Genomic DNA, 15,837 nt, shown 5'->3' on the forward strand with positions numbered 1-15,837 from the left:
TCCTTCTTGTCTATAAGAGAACTAACTAGATGCTTCATTTGGATTTGTGTATAATTGGGCAAGGGGTATATGATATACTGTTTCTCCCGTTGCAATGCATGAGCATATTTGCTAGTAATTTAACATGAAAGAAAACTAGCGGCTCTATTACAACATATACAAATATAAATAGTTCTATATGAGACTGCGGGAACACACACAAAGACATGCATAACGGGTCAAAGATTAGGAATCATATGCTTGTACGCGGTGTCAAAAGACATCATGTGTCGAAACTGCAGGACAAACCGAAGGAGGTATATGATATACTGTTTCTCCCGTTGCAATGCATGAGCATATTTGCTAGTAATTTAACATGAAAGAAAACTAGCGGCTCTATTACAACATATACAAATATAAATAGTTCTATATGAGACTGCGGGAACACACACAAAGACATGCATAACGGGTCAAAGATTAGGAATCATATGCTTGTACGCGGTGTCAAAAGACATCATGTGTCGAAACTGCAGGACAAACCGAAGGAGGTATATACAGAATATCCAAGTAATCTCATTAACAGCAATCTCTGTTGTACACATTAACAGCAATCTCTGTTGTACACATTAACAACAATCTCTGTTGTACCCAACAATCTCTGTAAGGTTTGATTTAGACCGGGAATTGTTAGTTTAGGGTCCTAATTTCCGGGATCTGGAGTTGCAGGTTCGATTTATCTAACCCCTACAAGATTAAGGTTTAAATTGGACTTCTTCCTCTCTAGAAACTTAGGTGTACCAACTTGCTCGCACGCAAGTCACCACAATGCCAACAATCGTAGATATGATAAACAAGGCCACAAGTGCAATCATGGCAACCATCAGCACACCCCATGGCCGGTCCTGGGACCATTCGCCGCTAGAGAGGTCGTAGTACAAAGGAGAATTATCCTTGAGACGCCGGCGACGTACAATGTTGTCACCCACAGCAGTAGGTATGGCCTTGTAACTCACAGCAATAGTCTCCCTCACATAAACAGAGATATCATCGTCGTCGATGCAAATTCCATGGTCAATAGTAGTGAAGAGAGTATTACCTCCGATGCTTGTTACCGGGACAACCTTGCCCATGATAAGATCGGCTACTTTGTAGACGAGCAAGCGGCCCTTGAAAAGTGGGTTAGCATCGTGACCAATCACTAGGATCTCCGAGACACAATCTTCCATGTAGAACATGCCGGAATTTTGTCAGTGGGACACGTGGCAATCAACTTTGGTGGCAACAAATAAGATGACTTGCCGTCATTATTAGGTGTAGGATTTGTGGGAACTGGCTCAACCCTCTAGGGGTGGCCTACCACATATATTTATAATGATACATGATACATATTACACAGTTGGGCTACGTTACAAAGTCTAACACCCTTCCTCAATCTCAACTCACTCCTGATGCATCTAGGAGGTTGAGATTGCGCCTACAGACCTCAAACATGGGAGAAGGTAGAGGCTTGGTGAAGATGTCAGCAAGTTGATCCTTTGAGGAGATAAACTTGATCTGCAGTAGCTTCTGTGCAACACGTTCCCTCACAAAATGATAGTCAATCTCAATGTGCTTGGTTCGTGCATGGAACACCGGGTTTGTCGAAAGAAACGTAGCACCGATGTTGTCACACCAAAGAACTGGAGGATGTGACTGGGAGATTCCGAGCTCTCGAAGCAAAGACTCAATCCAGATAAGCTCAGCAGTCGCATTGGCAACTGCTTTGTACTCAGCCTCTGTGCTGCTGCGAGAAACAGTGGCTTGCTTGCGCGCACTCCAGGCGATCAAATTAGGACCCAGAAATACAGCATGTCCCCCTGTGGATCTCCTGTCATCTAGACACCCAGCCCAATCAGCATCTGAGAATGCAGAGAGAACAGTAGAGGAACTAGGTCGCAGATGAAGACCATAGGAGACAGTGAGACGCACATAACGAAGAATGCGCTTCACAGCAGACCAGTGCACATCTGTAGGAGCATGAAGATACTGACATACCTTGTTAACCGCAAATGAAAGATCGGGACGGGTGATAGTCAGATACTGCAAGCCACCAACAATACTCCGATACTCCGTAGCATCCGTAGAAGAAAGAGGAGAACCAGCAGCGGCCGAGAGCTTATCCGTAGAGGACATGGGCGTGGGTGACGGCTTACACTTGAGCATACCAGCACGGCGCAAGAGATCAAGGGAGTACTTTTTCTGGGTGAGAGCCAAGCTGCCACGAGACTGATGTGCAACCTCAATGCCCAGAAAGAAGTGTAGCTGTCCCAAGTCTTTAACTGCAAAATCTCTGCCAAGAGCCGTCACAAGAGCATCAGCAGCCGTGACAGAAGAACTGACCAGAATAATATCGTCCACGTACACAAGCAAATACACAGTCAGACTGGGGCGCTGAAATAAGAACAGTGAACTGTCAGCTGTCGACGGAACGAATCCATGAGTACGAAGAGCCGAAGCAAGACGAGCATGCCAGGCACGAGGTGCCTGTTTCAGTCCGTAGAGCGCCTTCGTCAGACGACAGAGATGATGAGGCTGATCGGGATCAACAAACCCTGGTGGCTGCCGCATGTAAACCTCCTCTTCAAGCAACCCATGGAGAAAAGCATTCTGCACATCAAGCTGTCGAAGAGACCAACCACGAGAGACTGCAAGAGACAAAAGAAGCCGGATGGTAGTAGGTTTAACAACCGGGCTGAATGTGTCCTCGTAGTCCAGACCCTGTCGCTGCTTAAACCCTCTAGCCACGAGACGCGCCTTGTAGCGCTCAATAGACCCGTCCGCATGTCTCTTGACTTTGAAAACCCACTTCGAATCAATAACGTTGACACGAGGCGGAGGAGGAACCAATGTCCATGTCTCATTATGAAGAAGAGCGTTGTACTCTTGCTCCATAGCTGCCCGCCAGTGAGGAATACTCATAGCAACCTCATAGTGGCGTGGTTCATCAGTGGGATCTGCAACAGAATGAGCAAGACAGGCAGCCAAATATGTGACAGTACCATCATGACACTGCTTGGGCTTGACAATACCGCTGCGGCTTCGAATATGCGGGCGTTGCGGTGCAACGGGAACGGGAGCCGGCGGCGCCAACATGGGAGAGGATGACGACAGAGCGGGCGACGGGAGCCCAGGCAAGGACTCAGGCGAGTCGACGGTAGGCCCAGCCGACCCAAGCGAAAGGGGCGGCAGGGACATACGAGCGGTCGACGAAGGCGACGACGGAGGCGAGTCCAGGCGTGGAGGCGGGGACGGAGACCGCTCGAGCCGCCCAGGGGAGAGCGGCGGGGTCATGGGTCGTGCCCCAACCGTCGTGGACCGTGCCTCGGCTGACACCAGCCCAGTGTCGGAGACCAGCGCCGGTCCAGTTGCATGGACGGGCACGGCGCCAGAGGCGGGGTCGATGACGGGTGCATGCACGTGCACTGACCGGTCATCATGCGTGACCGGAGTTGTATCCGGAAGAAGTTCTAGGCGAGCACCACGTCCAACACCTGCACCATAGTTAGGTAACAACACAGGCGAATATGCAACATCTTCAAATTGGCCAAGCATAAGAGGAGATGAATGCATAGATGGTGGTGTGGAAGGTTGCTGCGGCATGGAGGAGAAGGGGAAGACGTTCTCATCGAAGACAACATCACGAGATATATAGACACGATTTGTTGGCACATGAAGGCACTTGTAGCCTTTATGAAGAGAGCTATAATCTAGAAACACACATTTCTTAGACCGAAATTCAAGCTTTCTAGAATTATAGGGACGGAGATGAGGCCAACAAGCACACCCGAACACCTTAAAGAAGGTATAATCAGGAATTTCATGTAAAAGGAGCTCAATAGGAGTTTTCATATTAATGATACGCGTAGGTAGACGGTTAATAAGAAAACATGCTGTAGCAAAGGCATCACTCCAAAAACGAAAAGGTACAGACGCATGAGCCAGGAGTGTGAGTCCGGTCTCAACTATATGTCGATGCTTGCGCTCAACAGCGCCGTTCTGCTGATGTGTATATATGAGGACATGATAAACGATGAGAGATCCCAAGCTTATTAAAGAAAGCATTGAGGTTGCGATATTCGTTCCCCCAATCAGACTGGACATGAATAATCTTATACTTGAGAAGACGTTCTACATGCACTTGAAACTGAATGAATATATCAAACACATCAGATTTGCGCTTAAGAAGATAAAGCCAGGTAAACCGACTATAGGCATCAATAAAGCTAACATAATAGTTGTGACCACTCACAGAAGTTTGAGCGGGACCCCACACATCAGAGAACACAAGTTCAAGAGGACTCGTTACTTGACGAGTAGAAGAAACAAATGGTAACTGATGACTTTTGCCTTGTTGACAGGCATCACACACGGACATCTCCTTATTACTAGACTCAATAGGCAGCTCATGACGGTGAAGTATATGACGAACTATGGGAGTGGCAGGGTGACCAAGGCGAGAGTGCCACTGGGACGGCGACACACGAACACCACTGAAGACGTGCGGGGCGGATGAATCCTCCAAGCGGTATAAGCCATGGCTGAGACGACCACTAAGCAGAATTTCCCGGGTGGCTCGATCCTTAACAAAAAGATCAAACAGGTGAAATTCACATAGGACATTGTTATCAAGAGTGAGTTTTGGAACAGATAACAGATTAAGAGTCACCGAGGGGACCCGTAAAATATTACGAAGATGAAGCTGCCTAGATGGATGACTAGTTAAGAGAGATGCTTGACCAACGTGAGAGATGGGCATACCTACACCGTTGGCGGTGTGAACCTTGTCGGGACCGTAATATGGCTGATGGGTGGACAGCTTGGTGAGCTCGTTCGTCATATGATCCGTGGCGCCAGTGTCCATATCCCATGCAGGATCAATCGGATATGACGATGTATAGCTGGAGTCGACGCGTGTATCCTTTCTCTTGGCAGCAACATGAGCAGCAGGAGGGCCAGAGTCCGCCATGGCAAACTGTCGCTCATTACCTTTTCCATCGTTGCCAATACCCAGAAAGCTCCTCTGAAACCTCTTGTGGCACCTGGAGGCGACATGCCTCTCACGCCCGCAAAGCTGACAGCGTATAGGGCCTCCGCCCGAGGATGGCGCTGGCGGGTTGGTGACGCGGGCAGGCGGCGAAGGCGCAGTGGAGCGCTGGCCACGCGAGGCCCAGAAGGCCGCGGGCTGGTCGGCGATGGAGTTGGTGGAGCGGCGAGCTTCGATGCGTTGGTCGGTGAAGAGCATCCGGGAGAAGAGCTCGTGCGGCGGAAGTGGCGGCTTGGCGTTGTGGACGGCCTCAACAAGGTTGTCGTAGTCAGCATCAAGGCCCTTAATCACATAGCCGGCGAACTCCTCATCACTCAATGGTCGACCGATAGAGGTCAATGTATCCGCCAGGACCTTGAGTTTGTTGAAGTATGTTGTGGCCGAGGAGTCCAGTTTCTTGACATCATCAAGCTTGTTGCGAAGAGCCATCGCGTGAGCAGTGGAGGTCTGGGCAAACGCATGTTCCAGAGTCGTCCACGCATCCAAGGAGGAGGCAGAAAAGAGACAAAGGCCAGCGACCCCGTCTCCAAGGGAACCCTGGATGGCGGAGAGGATTACTTGGTCCTGTTGCACCCACAGACGGTGCGCCGGGTTGATGGCCGGGCCGTGGACGGTGTGAAGGACCTGCGGCGGACACGGCAGAGAGCCGTCGACATAGCCAAGGAGGGAGCGGCTGCGGAGCAGCGGTAGAACCTTGGCGCGCCAAAACATGTAGTTGTCCGGCGTGAGACGAGTCGTGATGAGGTTGTCGAAGTGGAACGGCCCGGAGTTCAGAGCAGCATCGGTGGTAGCTACCGCGGAGACCGCTGGGGCTGGGGGTGTCACACCCGCACGCTGATCGTCAGAGCCCCCCGAGGCCGCCGGCATGATGGCGAGTGTCGGGGACGAGCCAGCGGTAGCCGCCGGTGGCGCGAACATCGCGGCGGGGGAGGCCGCCACGGTCGACGGCGGGATCGGGGCGGAAAACAGCGAACCCACCGCCGCGGTGCTGAAGAAGTGCGGCGTCGGCGAGGCACCAGTGCGGGCAGGAAGATTCAGCAGGGCGGCCAACGATGCGGGTATGGTCCCGGAGCTGGCAGAGTTGGAGGCGGAAGCAGTCATTGCAGCGGCGACGGCAGCGGCCCTAGGGTTTGGTGCGCGGCGGCGGCGGCGGCTGAGACGGAGGTGGAGTAGGTCCTAGGTTTAGGCTGATACCATATTAGACGTAGGATTTGTGGGAACTGGCTCAACCCTTCAGGGGTGGCCTATCACATATATTTATAATGATACATGATACATATTACACAGTTGGGCTACGTTACAAAGTCTAACAGTCATGATCAAGGCGGGGTGGATTGATCTGGAGAATATGTTGTTCACGGCGATATGTGATTGGAGAATCCAACACAAATAATTTCCCTTGGGATGATATTGTCTCGGAGTACCATCCGATATTCCAAGTCGAGACACTCCAGTGCTGGTCCTTAGTAGTAGCAAAGAATACACGTGATATATTGTAAAGCTTGATCGTGACTGCGACGACCCCATCAACAGTGACGCTAATGGAAGTGACACTACGGAAATCAACCCGTCGTGTGCCATCGGACATGTCCAAGTTGGCTCTTACAAGGGACATGAGCGGTGGTAGCTCCGCAAAGTCGCCGGTGAAAGGGTGGAGGACCCGGATCGCGGAGGTGTCTTGGCTTTTCCGTTGCAAGAGGAGGAGGCCATCGGCCGAGTCAAGGACATAGCTATCTCTTAAGAACGGGAGCCAGGCGCGGACGAAAACTCCTGTGGAGAGATTGAAGAAACGCTTCTTGCCGTCAGCAGGGCGAAGGCCGTGACCCTCGGGCAGCAGGAACCACCTCTTGGGGTGGAAGCGTGGGTCCACGATGCCATGCCCCCGCGGCGCGACGGTGCTGGACCGCCAGTGGGCGCACACGGCACGGAATCGGACATAGTCCAGTATATCTCCGGCCAGCACCTGCCAGCCGAGTAGACGAACCAAATCTGCGTGCAGAGACGACCATGGAGAGACGTCGTCTTGGGAGCTGCCGGCATATCTTCTCTCTTCTCTCTTCTCTCCATGGTGATGATGACATCGGTAGATCGATCGCAGACGGCATATCTTCTCTCTTCTCTCGAAAAGTAGAAGATCGATCTGGTCTTTCTACCCTAGCTCTACTCTATGTACCGAGGGACAGCTGAGACGCAGACTGCGTACGACTCCGCTACGAGGAGATCAAACCGATCGGAGCTCGAGTCGATCGGCAAAGATTACTGAGCCGGGTCATAATTTCTCGGCAGAATTGGACCCACTTTGCTATTACCCCTCTCGTGGATACAAATGCAAAGCCCAGCTAGCTGGATTTTTTATCCTAAAAAAAGCGAAATCTTATCTGGTTGCCGTCAGATTTTTTAGGTGTTCCCAGCGAGGCAGCGACCGACCTATTAGCCGTTGGATCAAAAACACATATCTTAAACCACCTGTGAGGGACACGCCATCTTGTCCGAGTCGTTCGCTGGACTGGAAATGCTAGCGAACGACAACACTACATCCCACCCCCCTCTCGGCTATCTTTCTCAGTTTCTCTCCATAGGACGTGTGTGTGATACCGCTGTTTCCATCGAGTTTCTCAGCGAGCGGACCTCGATGGGATTCGTTGTGTTGCCAGCGGAGAGGAGGTTGCCAGCGGCGGAGGCAGCCTGCCGTGAGTTGCGCGGCGGGAGGAGCACGTGCGTCACGGGCCTATCGTCGTCGCCGCGCCGACCGCATTTCAGCCTCGAGCAGGTGATTCAGGGGAGGATATCTCGCGGGTGGCGTCGGGGGGCTCGGGGGGCCATCCATGGGATGGGAGGGTCGGCGGCGTTCGACACCGACGCACGCGTGCCCTTCTCCGGCCTGCCGTCGCCCGTCGGTGAGGCCCTCTTCTCCCGGTTGTCGCATTCACAATACAGTAACAACGTTGCATGTAGGGCGAATAATCCCCCAGTGGAGATAATCCACATAAGGCAGGATGGGCCAACAATAAAACTGCCTATATAAATTCGGGAATTATCCAAATCATCCGACGAGGCTGCCGGGAGCAGTCTCCTCATTTGTTCCTTCCGAGCCCCCGCTCCCAAGCTGACGCCTCCCACGCTGCTCCGACCGCCATCAACGAGGCCCGCCGAAGGCAAGCATATCGACGAGGCCATCGGCAAGCACACTAACATGGTTGCCCTGGAGGAGCACCGTCATCCATGGGTGTCGCCTTCTCGAGCTTTAGCCGTGATTGGGGCTAGTCGGCGGCGGGATCCGAAGAAGGAAGATGAGGAGCGTGGCCACCAGCGTGCTAGGCTGAGAGATAAGGTGGGCCAGGGTGATGTGCGAGACGTACAATGGGGGCTTGATCACATGGCTCGCAATCGACAGACCAAAGTTTCGGCGGGCGCGCTGGCGTGAAACGTTTTCCAACTTTGAAGCACTGTATGATAACTTTTCATCCAACGGCCACTCAATCGATGGAGGCGCGAGCGATCGGCCGGCTGAACCTAATCGTTTACCATATAATGTACATTAGCGCACGCGAGGATATGCATTAATCAAGTATATAGTACTACGTATATATACATCTATAACTGTCTGGCCGGTAAAATACACAAGTTGTATATGCACGCACTGTTAATCCGTGAATCAGCCTACTCTTGGCCTACTTGGTCCTGTAATCCTTGCCTTGCCGAGTTCCGGTCCATCGGTTTGATCTCCTCGTGGCTGTCTCTGCGTGCCTCTCTGCTACTGTCTATCCCTCGGCTCGGTACGTACAGCCAGCTAGGGTAGAAAAACCAGATCGATCTTCTCCTTTTTTTCGAGACAAAGACACAAGAAGATACGCCCGCCGTGCGATCAATCATCAATCCACCGATCGATGTCATCGTCCGCCTACCGCGACCACGCATCAGCCATTGCTGATGTTGCCTCATCCGCCGCCAGCTCCGACGACGACGACGTGTCTCCATCTCCGTGGTCATCTCTGCAGGCGGATTTGGTTCGTCTAGTCGGCTGGCAGGTGCTGGCCCTAGATCTACTTGACTATGTCCGATTTCGAGCCGTGTGCGCCCACTGGCGGTCCAGCACCGTCGCCCCGCGGGGACACGGCATCGTCGACCCGCGCTTCCACCCCAAGAGGTGGTTGCTCCTGCCTGAGGGTCACGGCCTTCACCCCGCTGACGGCAAGAAACGTTTCTTCAATCTTTCCACAGGAGTTTTCGTCCGCGCCTCGCTCCCGCTCTTAATCAATAGCTATGTCCTTGACTCGGTCGACGGCCTCCTCCTCTTGCAACAGAAGAAGCAAGACACCTCCGCGATCCGGCTCCTCCACCCTTTCACCGGCGACTTTGTGGAGCTACCGCCGCTCATGTCCCTGGTAAGGGCCAACTTGGATATGTCAAATGGCAGGAGACATGTTGCTTTCAGTGGTGTCACCTCCATGAGCGTGAGTATTGATGGAGTCGTCACCGTCATGATCAAGCTTTATATTATACCACGAGTATTCTTTGCTACTACCAAGGACCAGCAATGGAGTGTCTCGACTTGGAGCCTCCAAGGCTACTCCCATACAATATCATCCCAACGGAAATTATTTGTGTTGGATTCTCCCACCACATATGGTGGCAAACAACATATTCTGCAGATCAATCCACCCCGCCTTGATCATCACGCAATATCATCTTATTTGTTGCCGCCAAGGTTGATTGCCACGTGTCCCAATGACAAAATCAGAGGCCGGTTCAGCATGGAAGAATGCGTCTCGGAGATCCTACTAATTGGTCACGACGCTAACCCACTTTTAGAGGGGCGCATGATCGTCTACAAAGTAGCCGATCTTATCATGGGCAAGATTGTCCCAGTAACAAGCATCGGAGGTAATACTCTCTTCACTACTATTGACCATGGAATTTGCATCGAGGACGATGATGTCTCTGTCTATGTGAGGGAGACTATTGCCGTGAGTTACAAGGCCATACCTACTGCTGTGGGCGACACCATTGTACGTCGTCGGCGTCTCAAGGATAATTCTCCTTTGTACTACGACCTCTCTAGCGGCGAAAGGTTCCTAACACTTTCCGTGGGGTGTGCTAATGGTTGCCATGATTGCACATGTGGCCTTGTTTATCATATATACGATTGTTGTCATTGTGGTGACTTGCGTACGAGCAAGTTGGTACACCTAAGTTTCTAGAGAAGATTCATCTTAGAGGGATGGAATGTTTAAAACAGAGATAGCTGTTATGAGATTACTTGGGTATTTTTATATATCTCCTTCGGTTCGGGCTGCAATTTCGGCATATATATGATGTGTTTTGACACCACGTAGAAGCGGATGATTCCTAATCTTTAACATGTTATGCATGTCTCTGTGTGTGTTACCGCTGCCTCATAGAATTATTTATTTTAGCAATATGTGTATATGTTGTAACATATCCGCTACTTTTCTTTCATGTTAAAATAGTAGCAAACACGTATGATATATCTTATACCCCTAGACCAATTATACACACAACCAAATGAAGCATCTAGTTAGTTCTCTTCTAGGCATGAAGGTTAATAATTAGAAAATAAACCCGTCGTTAATTATTTTCAAAATGCAAGGTCAATGACTCAAATTTGTCATGAACCATACACTAAAATTACCATGGTGAATTACTTAAATTTGCAAAGATACATGCACTAAAATTTGCCATGGTTCATACCAAAAATAATTTCCTTGGTCAAATACTAAAATTTCATGGTCAAACTACTAAAATTTCCATTTATCTATAAACTAAAGTTGCCATGATTTTTAAACTAAATTTTCCATGATGAATTAATAAAAATTGCCATGATCCATGAATTAATTTCACCGTGGTTAATTACTAAAAATTTCCACGATCCATTCATAAAATTTGCTGTGAAAATTAGTTGATATAAAATGGCAGCTTTAAAATCTAGAAGAAGAAAAATAGATGAAACATATCATGGCAACTTTAGTGTAAACACTATGACAATTTCAATGTAAATATCATGGCAACTTTTGGCACAAAAAAATCGTCGAAACATAGCAATATGGGATTTAGTTTTGAATATCTCGTCGAGGCAGATTTAACGATGAAAATAGATTTGTAATCAAATTTATTATTTGGGAGATAATACATTTTGAAGTCTAAAAAACAAAAACAAAATCTGCTGATGTTATCCATTTGATGTGGCAAAATGGATGATAATAGGGGCGTTAGGACCATGTTGCTTCGTACCACATATGGGCCACTTATCATTTGGGTTTAATAAAGATCCACACGTTTCATATTGCTCATATCATACTCAAGTTTCCAAGCACAAGAAAGATAAGTGGTTGTGTGACGAATCAACCCAAATTTTGGCACCAAGATAATAGTTGAAGTATTACTCAAAAAATATCTATGAAATTTTAAAAACAAATTGTATAATTATTACTATTAGTATTTCCATGATAGAAATCTAGATATATTTTCATACAAAGGTTTAAATACAGGTTTTTACTACCCATAAGGCAAATTATTTTAATTTTGACCATTTTATGGATAAGATATTAGTCACAACTTGTTAGTGGGTGAACTAGTTACTACCCGGCTATGAAATACAACCATCTAGAAAGCATGTATTTAAACATTTCTATGTTTAAGTAGGTCAAATTCTTTGGATATGGATCCAATTGATTAAATTTGTAATAAAGTTTGGCCCCTAATAAAAGGTTGTCATAAATGCCATTGTAAATGCCTACTTGGATAAGCATCCTATTAATGGCTGCCCCTTATAACAATGTCTATTTAAGCACACCTATCTCACTTGTTTTGGATCGACTCACATCACCAACTCACCAAAGTCCCACATAACTATCTCAAGATATAGAACCCCATTAGACAATCCAATAACCATGAGGACATCTAGCTTCCTCCTCATCATCGTTGTTGTGTTCCTCTATGCCATTGGCTCACCCGCCACAGGCTGTGGGGAACGGATGAGTAACCAATTGTGGAACACAGCAATAGAGAATGGATGGAAACCAATTGGAAACATCAATGACCAACACATCCAGGAGCTCGGACATTGGGCGGTGTTGGAGTTCGGCAAGCACGTGAACTACGTGCTCAAGTTCAACAAGGTGGTGAGTGGCAGGCAACAACTTGTTTCTGGAATGAACTACAAACTCATCATCGACGCATCAGACATTGGCGGGAAAGATGATAAGTACAAGGCAGAGGTGTACGAGCAGGAGTGGACTCACAAACGCCAGCTCCTCTCATTCGCCAAGGTGAAATAGGCGGGTAGCAATAACTTCGGTAGTAATAATTGTGATGTTGCAGATTTGTTAACTGTTTTTTTATCGACTAATAATTTATCCTCTTGCATTGCCATGCTTGTAACATATCAAATAGCATACATCTACAACTTGACAATGATAAGAGCAGAAAATGGAACAACTAAATATAACTTGCAATTGCAGAGATCTATAACTGCAATACAATGCAATGCCAAAGAGTCATGAAATAAAAACACGGTATTAGCACTAGATCGATCATTCTACTATAAGCAGTGGGATGGTTTCCAGGACACCATTCAACTTTTCCAAGGATAAGTACATCTCTATGACACGGAAATGAAGAAAAATAATAATACATCTATCAATCTATATACATCTAGTATAAGTTAACTCCGCCCAATGATACCTCCAATCTCCAACCACCGTCACGGTACTGGCGAAATTTTAGAGGTGATGATGCGGAGTGGACTTAATGTGATGGTGACGGAGGAGAGTAATTAAAGGTTACCAGTTATTTAGGCTTAGTGTTTGAGGGCTGTGTGTTATGCTGGGTGACACTAGGGTTGGGTGCATAGAGGGATGTCTTTCTCGGACGGTAGTAGTCACTGGCCTCAAGAAAGAAATGTTTGGTGGCTGGAGGAGAAAAATACATATGTGCCATTGGAAATCAGGCTATGGATCTTAATCGACCATGTTATTATAAATTTCCTAGCGAGCAATGAGTAGGTAGTTAGTTAATATGCAAAACCATATAATTTAGAAGTACGGACCTCAGTCGAGAAGGAGAGCCACTTTTGTGTCAACAAGTACATGGGTGAGTAAAGATCCAACTATTCAATTTTTGCTTAAGAAATGAGAAAACAAACGTCGTACACGGGAAAATCCATAGCCTTCCCCTTGAAAAAAGAGGAGAACATACCATAAAAATCTTCTCCTATGGCGTGGTTGTCGTCGTCTTTCCCAGATAAGCCCGCATGGGGTGAGCTCAGGGCTAGAGAGTTTGGACATTGCGGCGTAGGAACATGTGCGCCACCTCAACTAGGGTAATCCTGCGGTCCCGGAGGAAGGACAACCTCTTCATAATCCTGCCCAACTCCTTGGAATCTGACCAGATAGCATTCTGCTAATAATTAGGAAATAGGGGGAGTTCTGTGGTTGGAAGAAAGCATATTTCACTGTAAAGATGATCAGTAGAAATATCTCTGTATGTGTAGCATTTTAGAGAAACACTTCCGAGTGTGGTGATGTTTTTGACCAAGGATACAATAAATCAGTAGCAATATCCATGTAGGTGTAACATATTTTAGAGAAACTCCCCCGACCATGGCACTGTTTTGGACCAACGAGATAGGAGATCGTTAGCAATATCCATGTAGGTGTAGCATTTTTATCTAAACACTCCAAACCATGGCGATGTTTTTGAGCAACAAGATGAGAGCCACTAGCACGAGCGTCGCTAGTGAGTGCGATCGCGCATGCAGGTTGCGAGCCAGCCAACGTGCCAAGCTAGTTCATGTGTAGACGTGCTTCTAGGAACTACTTTATAGTGACAACATTGTGTAGTAGTACTAGTGTAGGGATAGAACTGTGTAGAACTACTATGTACACAGGGGGAGGACTGAGTAGGAGTTACTATGTGCATATATGCAGACGGTAGCTTATAATGTGAGGTCGTTGTCTGGAAGAAGGCTCGACTGAAATGAGCAACTGACCCAAAATAGTTTTCAGTCCACTGACTTGTAGTCGCTTCCTCATTTCTGCACAACATTGTTATGTTTGGCAATGATACGTCTCCAATGTATCTATAATTTTTGATTGTTCCATGCTATCATATTATCTGTTTTGGATGTTTTGTATGCATTAATATGCTATTTTATATTATTTTTGGGACTAACCTATTAACCTAGGGCCCGGTGTCAGGTTCTGTTTTTTCATTATTTTTGAGTATAAAGAAAAGGAATATCAAACGGAGTCCAAACGGAATGAAACTTTACGATGATTTTTCTTGGACCAGAAGACACCCAGGGGACTTAGAGTGCAAGTCAGAAGAGCCACGAGGCGGATGCAAGGGTGGAGGGCGCAGCCTAGGGCAGTGGGCGCGCCCCCTACCTTGTGGGCCCCTCGTGACTTCACCGACCTACTTCTTTGTCCTATAAATTCACAAATATTCCGAAACCCTCAAAAGCATCCACGAAAACACTTTTCCACCGCCGCAACCTTGTGTTCCCGTGAGATCCCATCTTGGGGCCTTTTTTGGCATCCTGCTGGAGGTGGATTCGATCACGAAGGGCATCTACATCAACTCTATTGCCCTTCCGGTGAAGCGTGACTAGTTTACCACAGACATACGGGTCCATAGCTAGTAACTAGATGGCTTCTTCTCTCTATTTGATTCTCAATACCATGTTCTCCTCAATGTTCTTGGAGATCTATCCAATGTAATCTTCTTTTGCGGTGTGTTTGTCGAGATCCGATGAATTGTGGATTTATGATCAACTTATCTATGAATATTATTTGAATCTTCTCTGAATTCTTATATGCATGATTTGATATCCTTGTAGTTCTCTTCGAATTATCGGTTTGGTTTGGCCAACTAGATTGGTTTTTCTTGTAATGGGATAAGTGTTTGGCTTTGGGTTCAATCTTGCGGTGTCCTCACCTAGTGACAAAGTAGGGGTAGCGAGGCACGTATTTTATTGTTGCCATCGAGGATAAAAAAGATGGGGTTTACATCATATTGCTTGAGTTTATTCCTCTACATCATGTCATCTTACTTAATGCGTTACTCTGTTCTTTATGAAGTTAATACTCTAGATGCAGGAAGGAGTCGGTCGATGTGTGGAGTAATAGTAGTAGATGCAGGCAGGAGTCGGTCTACTTGATACGGACGTGATGCCTATATCACATAATCATTGCCTTGGATATTGTCATAACTTTGAGCTTTTCTATCAATTGCTCGACAGTAATTTGTTCACCCACCGTATTATTTGCCTTCATGAGAGAAGCCTCTAGTGAAACCTATGGCCCCTGGGTCTATTTCCATCATATGAGTTTCCGATCTACTATTTTGCAATTTTTTACTTTCAGATCTATAAATGAAAACCCCAAAAAAATTATAGTTTGTTTAGTTTTATTTATCTATGTCTATCAGATCTCACTTTTGCAAGTGACCGTGAAGGGATTGACAACCCCTTTATCGCGTTGGCTGCAAGTTTTTGATTGTTCGTGCAAGTATTGGTGATTTGCGCGTTCTTCTCCTATTGGATTGATACATTGGTTATTAACTGAGGGAAATAATTATCTCTACTTTGCTGCATCACCCTTTCCTCTTCAAGGGAAAAACCAATGGAAGATCAAGAAGTACCAGGAAGAATTTCTGGCGCCGTTGCCGGGGAGATCCACGCCAAGTCAAGATCTACATCAAGCCTACCAAGTACCAATCATAAACTCTCATATCTTGCATTACATTATTCGCCA

The 15,837-nt window shown here is 47.4% G+C and overlaps 3 protein-coding genes across 3 annotated transcripts; 2 read left to right on the forward strand and 1 right to left on the reverse strand.

Annotated features, from left to right (window-relative positions):
• Positions 1 to 6,368: 6,368 nt before the first annotated feature.
• On the reverse strand, positions 6,369 to 8,282 carry LOC147987891 (uncharacterized). The gene is made up of 2 exons (XM_087542535.1): positions 8,256 to 8,282; positions 6,369 to 7,118 (listed from the first exon to the last, which is right to left on the reverse strand). The coding sequence occupies exons 1-2, from the start codon at positions 8,280 to 8,282 to the stop codon at positions 6,369 to 6,371; spliced, it is 777 nt and encodes a 258-aa protein (XP_087398661.1).
• Positions 8,283 to 8,949: 667 nt separating this feature from the next.
• LOC147987892 (uncharacterized) lies at positions 8,950 to 10,681 on the forward strand. Its single transcript, XM_087542536.1, has one exon. The coding sequence runs from the start codon at positions 8,950 to 8,952 to the stop codon at positions 10,261 to 10,263; it is 1,314 nt and encodes a 437-aa protein (XP_087398662.1). The 3' UTR covers positions 10,264 to 10,681.
• A 1,228-nt stretch (positions 10,682 to 11,909) lies between these two features.
• LOC125534553 (cysteine proteinase inhibitor 8-like) lies at positions 11,910 to 12,452 on the forward strand. Its single transcript, XM_048697748.2, has one exon. It carries the CDS (start codon positions 11,974 to 11,976, stop codon positions 12,358 to 12,360), a length of 387 nt encoding a protein of 128 aa, XP_048553705.1. The 5' UTR covers positions 11,910 to 11,973; the 3' UTR covers positions 12,361 to 12,452.
• The last annotated feature ends 3,385 nt before the right edge of the window (positions 12,453 to 15,837 follow it).

Source organism: Triticum urartu, chromosome 2A (assembly GCF_056163025.1).
Source record: "Triticum urartu cultivar PI428250 chromosome 2A, HENAU_Tu73, whole genome shotgun sequence".
Classification (NCBI taxonomy): Eukaryota; Viridiplantae; Streptophyta; class Magnoliopsida; order Poales; family Poaceae; genus Triticum; species Triticum urartu.

What these genes read in the sequence shown, in the direction of transcription:
- LOC147987891 (XM_087542535.1), bottom strand. Translation starts at nt 8,282, where the DNA reads ATGACGGTGCTCCTCCAGGGCAACCAT. An exon ending in TGCTCCTCCAGGGCAACCAT is followed by an intron (nt 7,119 to 8,255) that starts GTTAGTGTGCTT and finishes CATGGAGAGAAG; the next exon opens with AGAGAAGAGAGAAGATATGC.
- LOC147987892 (XM_087542536.1), top strand. Translation starts at nt 8,950, where the DNA reads ATGTCATCGTCCGCCTACCGCGACCACGCATCAGCCATTGCTGATGTT.
- LOC125534553 (XM_048697748.2), top strand. Translation starts at nt 11,974, where the DNA reads ATGAGGACATCTAGCTTCCTCCTCATCATCGTTGTTGTGTTCCTCTAT.